Raw genomic sequence first — 7,698 nt, 5'->3', positions numbered from 1 at the left:
AACGCAGCCCTGTGATGCTCACGGCTGACTTTATGCCCTAACACTCTTTTTTCTATGAGGAACAACAGGATCACACAGCACTGAAAACAATACATACAAAAGTCTTGCCTTTTAAAAAAGCCTTTTTTGCCCTTCCAGCATCTATTTCCATCCTCACCAGTGCCTACACCAGCTGACTCATTTATCCCTGTTAACCATGGTTAAAAATAGTTCTGTCATTTACTGGTCCTTATATTTATGTACAAATGACAGGCTTTGTAAAACTGCTACAAATACGAGACAATGTTCACCGATACAATATGTTTCAACTGCAGATATGCTGACACACAAGCAATCACCTTATTGTATTAGAGACATTTTATTGAAAATGCGAAAATAGGAAATGTATTATAGCCTAAAATAAATTACATAACATATACAGTATATATTTATATCTTTAAAATATTTTTGTGTCTAGGTTCTTTCAGTCTAGGAATTTTGACGAAATCAAGAATTTACTGAACTGTGTCCATATTTTTTTTTTAAAGAAAAAACCCGCTTTCCAAAACTTAGAAAAATATACTGCACTAAATGGATTTCAAATATGTCATCTCAGGGAACATCACATAGTGACTCTGAAATTGTTTATAAAATGTCTTGCTTTATCTTGTGAGAGGGGAGTACATGTAGAATTACCTGTACCGCATAGTTATGACTAAGAATGGCTGAACCAGGTCGTACATCTACTGCAGAAGTTATGATACGGCCGCCTGGCATTAGAATGCTAGATTATGACTTAAAGCTGCAGTTCACGGTAAAAACTAGAAGTGTAGAGTTAGAGCAACTCCATTTCCCTTGCTCTAGTGCCACCTTCAGGAGAGGCGAGTGAAAAACGAGCCTTCGGGGGAAGCCATGCGGAAGGATGCTGCAGTTTGGAGGTGCGGTGTGTGACGGGTGTGTGACAGGACAGGGTTACGGTTAGCTCAGGTACGTACACGCGGGCGGGCGGGCGGGCGCGGTGTGAGCGCTCGCGACCCGGGAGGAGGGAGGAGGCGGCGCCGTGGGCTGGCGGCTCCGGGGGCATCTCAAGCTTCCCTGCGGGAGATCATCTCCCTCCCTCTGCCCAGCGCGCTCTCAGGTCCTTCCTTCTGCGTGGACAGCCCGTCCAGGCCGCAGCTCTGCCCAGGTGCAGCGCACAGGCGACGATTCCGCGGTGGAGGCCACCGGGGTTGCCTCGCTCTGCACAGCCACGTTCACAGAAAGCCCAGTTGTAACCTGTTGAATCTGAAGGGAGATGCACAGGGACAGGGTGGAGCGTGTGGCCTGCTGGGCAGTGGTGGCCACGGGGTGACGGATGGCAGAGCCGTAGTCCTTTGGTTCCAAGCAGAGATCGTCCGTGGGAGAGGGGGACAACTTGGACTACGAGGCAGCTATGTCTTTTGAGTTTTCATGAAGCGGGGGCATGGAGTCAAGTGTTTTGTTGGTTTTTACAAAGCAACGGCAGAGACCATTCTCTAGGTCCCCGCCTGGGTGTGGGCACACCCAGGATGCCAGAGTTTACACGAAACCTTCGAATCGAGGCCTCTTTCGTCACCAAAACCAAAGCAACTACGCGACGGGAGAGGAGATGCTGCTGGAGTGTGATCCCAGCCGTCCCTGCAGCGCCCGTGTGCCGTGAGCTACTCATTCTCCTCTCTCATTTCCACGATATCCGTCCCCTCCTCTGCTGGAGGTATGTCCGTCATGGCGGAGTCCTCCCCCTCCACGGCTGGCCCGCTCTCCTTCTTTTTCTAGACCAAAGAAGACACGTCAGGGTGGGCTATGCCAGGCGCACATCAGAGCAGAGCCAAGAGCAGGGGAGGCCGCCAGGGACCTGGGGAATGGTTGGGGTGACCTCACCGAGGCTGCGCCTTAGCTCAGCTCGTGCCTCTCCGTTTCGTGACTTGGGCTCTGGCTGTGTGCCTGGCACTGTGTCAGGCACTCTGGGCGATCCTGTCCCAATGACTCCCCCCAGTGCCCTCTGGAACGCACCGTCAGCTGATGGAAACCCGCCTCTACCTGGGGACACCTCTTCCCCGCCACCCTGCCCTTTCTGGCGGGGCTGTGCTCCCCCCTTCTCCCCGCACCGTGCAGTCCCCTTCCCTCGGGAAGAGCATGTGACCTGACGCTGCTCCTCCCTCGGGGCCAGCCCCGGGCTCGCTGCCCTGCTCTCCCACCCTGCCCTCGGCCTGTCCTAATTCCAGGCGGCTGCCCTGCCACGCTGCCCAACTTGCGGGAACCGGCCTCTTGATGCCCTGACCCTACGGAGGGGGCCAGAAGGACCAGATGAATATGAGGTGTCTCAGGGAGCCCAGTCTTCCCACACCTGGGAGAGGGCTTCCCAGACACGGCAGGCGTGTGTCTGTGACCATGTCTCACCTGTTTCCGGTAGACATAGCAGGCGGCTATGGCTACCATGGTGGATTCTCCCACAAAGCCCGCGAGGAGGGAGCCCACACCCAGGGTGGCTCCGTGTACCCTGGCGATGAGAGCGCAAAAGCCGTTAGTTTGTCAAAGCTATGCTGAGGCACACAAGGCCCAGCCGAAGCCCAGGACAGGCCGGGTGCAAACAACAGAGGCATCGGACAATTGCATTCAAGGTCTGCACCTAATAAATGGTGCACTGCATGGGGAGGGGGACCTGGGCCTCCAGGCAGGGCCATCCCCCACTCCCCCTCCGGGTCTCAGCTCCGCATCTGCAGGTGGCCGGGCCATGTCCCCACCCCTCGTGAGCCCGCAGCGCCTCCCACTGTCCTCTGCGCAGTGTGGGTTTCCAGGCTGGAGGGACTGAATAACACCCCTTCCGTGGGAGACTGGGAGCCATGGTTGGTGCTCAGTGAGCATTATGTATGGGCGTGACCTCGAAAGTACTTTTCTAGAATGATCTCAACAGCCTCCTGTCTAGTACACAGGCAGAAGGGCTCACAGACCCAGCCCGGACGACTTACCCGAGGTAGGGCAGGACCACAAGGCTGGTGATGAGGACAATGATCCGAAGCACGGAGCTGGGGGCCAGGACAAAGGTCTTCTTCAGCGTCATCAGCCACCCAGTGAAATGGGCCCTCACAGTGACTAAGGGGAGAGCAGAGGGTTCGTCAGCGACGACCTACTTCTCCAGGTCCCGCAGCCTTTAGCTTCTAGCCTCTGGGCAGCACATCAGGGCCCCTGGGCAGCTGGCTGGGACCCAGACCTTGCTGCTGCCCGGGCGTCACCTCCTTTTTCTGCCAGGTTCCTTATCCCTGCTTCTGGGCCTGGGGCCCTACCCTACCTCACCTCCTACCTCATCTCCTGCCCCATCCCTACCGCAGCTCCCGCCCCATCAGAGCCCTTAGGGTCCAGACGGTGAGTGGCTGCAGGCAGCTCCCTTCCTCCACGGTGACTGCTCCTGGGACAGTCCTGTCCACTTCTGCCCCACCCCACCCTCAGCCTCAAGCTCTGATCCTTCTTCCCCAGAAGAGAGAACTCAGAGAAAAGAGAACTTGATGGTGATCAAACCTGATTCTGAGTGAAGAGAAAAGCTGGACCGGAGCCCAGAGGCAGAGGTGTTGGGGACGGGGGACTGCTCTTGTCCACTTCCCCTGCTTCCTCCCAGCCATCCCCGGCCACTGAAGCCTCAGGCATCTCCCTTCCTCCTTCCCCCGACAGTTCCCGGCTATTCTGATAGGTGGATATTTACAGAGACCACAACACGAACTGTGGGAGGGCCGGGCGCTCAGCCTGAGAGCAGTGGGGGGCTCCGGCGACATGTGTGAATTTAGTTTGGAGGAAATGAACACTGTTATCGGCAAGAAGTGCCCTGGATGTCTAATCTGAAGCTGGGGGTGGGTTTAAGGAAGCGCGAGGCCTAGTTCCTTCTCCCCTGTGGGTGGGACCTTGTGAAGGGGAAGGAAGTGCTCACTCCTGGGGTGAAAGCTCCTGTCCAGGGTACATTTGGAAGAGGAGCTGCTGTCCTCCTGGTCTAAGGGTGTGCCCTGCCCACATTGTATTTAAGAGGCACAGACACACACTTGGGTCTGGCCAAGGGCAAAGGCGAGGGTGTGCAGATGGAATGCTAACCTGGTTGCCCTGAACCCGGAGGGTTGCAAAGATAGGTGGAAGCTGATGGCTGTCCAGAAGCCCTTAGGATGATAAGGGAGGAAGTCTGGGCCAGAGGAGAGAGGTGAGCCCCACCCCAGCCTAGCTGGAGTTCTCTGGGACCTCCAGCCCCTCCTCCGGTCAATACTATGCCTTAATTACAGTGAGGGCAGCCACCTTTAGGTGGCATCTCCTTCTAAAACTTGGCTCCCCAGTGTCCTGTCTCCCCTCCGCCCCAACAAGTGGCCCCGATCCTCCATTCCTCCATTTCTGCCGCAGCTGAGAAGGTGACACGGCGAGAACCAGCCTCCAGGAATGCTCAGCCTCTAAGAGCAAGGCGGCTTGTGGCCGTCTCGGGGACAGCATGGGGCTGGCGGGAGCGCCACTGGCTCTGGCCTGGCTTCATGGCCCATTTCTCAGCCTCACTGTGGCTCTCCAGATTTTGGCTTCTCAGCTCAATGATTGGGGTGGAATTTTGGGGCCATAAAATTTGTAACAGGTAACAACATGCGCTTGGTACGGAATATAGTACAAAGGTCTTCCTCCCAGTCCTGACTCCCTGGGGCCCTTGTCCTTCCCAGAGGCAACCACTGTTAGCACTTCGGTGAGTTACTGCTAGAAATGGTCCGTAGACACGCAAGCTCTTAACCTAAACGTAGTATATACAGACCTACATATATGTGTGACATGTTATAGAAAAGGCAGCATAGTAATCAACCGCTCTGCAGCCCGTTTTTGTCGTTCCATAAAGAACTACCCCCTCCTTTATGGCATACCTCCCACTACTCTGTCGGTTTGGGAATTTTTAAACCGGCTTCTATTTTGGTGATGGGCTTTTCCTGCCTGGCCATGTGCCACCTGGCCTCAACTTCTGCCTCCCCAGCAGTCCCTCTCTTTTTTTGTACCTCTCCAGGTTTTACAGTCTACCTCCCCCCATTTTACTTGTTAAATTAACACACCTAAAGATTGACTTTTGAATATACAGTTCTAAGAATTTTAATACAGGCCTAGATTCGTGTCACTAATACCACAATCAGAATGCAGAGCAGTTCTCTGCCCCCAAATTTCTCACACTGTCCCTCTGGGTCTACTTTCTTTTCACTGTGTGTGCAACCGCTGTCCTCGAAGAAACAAATCGTTCCTGTTCGATTGGTTTCTTGAACTTTCATCCTATTGTGTAACATCTTTGTGTCTATCTTTCCAATCCACTGTGAAAACTTACATTTTTGTTTGGGACATGATTGCAAACATTTCCAAAGAAAGAAGACAGAATCGGGCATGAAGGTAAATAGAAAGGTGTCTTTCATTCTGTTTTTCTGTACCTGGGACCGGGAAGAAGGAGAAGATGCGCAGAGGAACGACACAGAGTTCTGCAAAGGCGAAGTCCACGCCAATGATGTCTATCAAAATTTTCTCGGAAACGTTGGGGGTCCAGAACATCACGAAACAGAGCTGAGGGGGGAAATAATCAGCCAGGTTGTGAGGAAAACGCATAAGAGTGGAACAAGAGAGTCACGTGTTCTGTCATCCCGCAGAGCTCAGAGAGAGGTGATCCTGCCCAAGCAGGTGGCTGGCTACCCGTCCCCGAGCCGCCATCACCCTGCTTTGTCCTTACCTGGCCCACCTGCCACATCCACCCCACAGGGCCCGGGGCGGCAGGGCAGATGTGGACACGGCTGAGTGGGTGACCAGGCCAGGGAGGGGGACCAGTGTGCTCTCATGGAAGGCTTAACCAGACTGCTAGTTAAGGGCGAGCATATTAATTAACGCAATTTTTACAGCTTTCACCAAATAATAAAAAGTGAGCATCAGAACCACTGAATCAGCACAGCCAATGAAAACGGAAATGGCAATGCTTAGGTGAACTACAGGCCAGAGGATGAGAGACAGCAGCCATGGAATGGGGAACTTTGCAGAGCAGGGGGAAGTGGGGCGAAATCATGCCCGTTCCCAAATAATTCTCTCTCTTTCTTAAGATGCAAGTGAGCGATTCTTTTCTAAAACAAAAGTGAATATATTATAAGATGAATTACAGTCTTGTAAAAAGAGAACACTGAAATTTTAGATTACCACGCTCTTTAGGCTTTGGGTAAATTAAGTTTCATGGAATTAGGCTAGTCCTATTTACAATGTCATCTTGAAATATTAAAAAAAAAAAGTGCCTTGGAGGATCTAGTACATGTTTCACTTGATAAGTGCAATGGAGTTTTTATTCTGTTGTGTATTTTTCAGCACCTGGGAAGAATATCCCCTTGGTTTTCAAAAGTGACAGATGTACTATCATTGAACCCTATTGCCTGCTGCCAGTACTTACAGCCCGTCTTTGAGATGAAGGGAAAAATATTTCCTTAGATGTAGCAACTCGGAGCTCAGAGGCTTTATCACCTAGTGGCCTGGGCAAGTAGCCCTGTCATCATTTGTCCCGCGGCAAAGCTGCCAGCCTGAAACCGTGGGCGTGGTATGGCTCACGCCTACAGCCCAGGTACGGCGGCAATTTCATATCGCAGCCTCAAAATGACACTGAGCACAGCAGTGGGACACAATTGATTTCCCTGAGGAATATTTTCCATGGCGGTAAAGCTGTAATGATTAAGATAAGTGAACACTGCCCCAAGTCCAGACTTGATTTGTGTCTCAGGATCCACGGAGGGTAAGTCATCCTGTGCATCCTCAGTGGTTGGAGTGAGACCCCTAGGCCATACTCTGCTAAAAATTAGAGTTTCCAGGACGATCGCTGTAGAGCTGTGTGTATTTTATAGCCAGCGATGATCTGAATCTGAGATAATGTCTCATGTTGCAATCTCTCTGTGCTTTGCAAAATCACTGTAAAGTGGCTTTTAGGTTACAACAAACCGAGGGGAAAGGAGGGTGTCGTTGCATGTCAGCCAGGATGGTGCAAGCAAGTGCATCCGTAAAGCCAGGTGATTCCCCTCTCCGGATTCTCTGCATGGATGATGGGCACCTGGGGGCTTTTTACAGTCTTGGAGGACATGACCAATAACCTTTGGAGGAGGGAATCCAATTGGAGGACACAACAATAGTGTGTGCACCCAAATCACTTGATATATATCTACATAAATACTCAGGAACCAGGGCTGATGACCACAGTTCTGGCCCCTTGAAAACAAAATGTTAAGCTTTGATGGATCCCTAATAGAGCTTCCCAGGACAGCGGTTACAATATTCCATTTCCAAAATTCCACAGTGTGATTGAACTTGGCACCACTAAACCACTCTGTTCTCTCTCTGGTACCTATCTTTGCCACGCATGCCCTAAATACCCCTACCCAGGCCACATGCTCCTGAGGTGCCTCTTCAGAGTTTTCAGCCACAGAGGTCTACAGCCTAGGTGGTGTCTTCTAGAACAACTAACTGAAAGCTGTGAGCATGGTCTGGGCTTGAGCAATTACAGGTAATTATTTAAAGGGAAAGAATGCCACATGTAACAAATCGGAGCTTCCTTTCTTCTTTTTTCTGAAATCTCTGAATTCCACCCTCGGCCTTCGCTGTGCTTCCAGTATGAAAATGCTCCTTGCTTTCCAGTAAGTTCCTAAAAAAGTGACTATTTCTTGCATTTCCCAGAAAGGAATACATGCAACACAGAAG

At 51.8% G+C, this 7,698-nt stretch overlaps 1 protein-coding gene across 1 annotated transcript in view; it reads right to left on the bottom strand.

Moving 5' to 3' along the window:
* Positions 1–339: 339 nt before the first annotated feature.
* The window catches only part of ANKH (ANKH inorganic pyrophosphate transport regulator), a 112,111-nt gene continuing 104,752 nt past the window's right edge, over positions 340–7,698 (bottom strand). Inside the window, exons 9-12 of the mRNA XM_087815339.1 lie at positions 5,415–5,544; positions 2,967–3,090; positions 2,398–2,497; positions 340–1,769 (exon numbers count right to left, since the gene is read on the bottom strand). Of these exons, the coding sequence (XP_087671465.1) occupies positions 1,659–1,769; positions 2,398–2,497; positions 2,967–3,090; positions 5,415–5,544 (465 nt within the window). The 3' untranslated portion in view covers positions 340–1,658. The remainder of the gene's footprint in view (positions 1,770–2,397; positions 2,498–2,966; positions 3,091–5,414; positions 5,545–7,698) is intronic.

Source organism: Miniopterus natalensis, chromosome 3 (genome assembly GCF_054644295.1).
Source record: "Miniopterus natalensis isolate mMinNat1 chromosome 3, mMinNat1.hap1, whole genome shotgun sequence".
Lineage (NCBI taxonomy): Eukaryota > Metazoa > Chordata > Mammalia > Chiroptera > Miniopteridae > Miniopterus > Miniopterus natalensis.
This window is presented reverse-complemented; position numbering and strand designations above follow the sequence as displayed.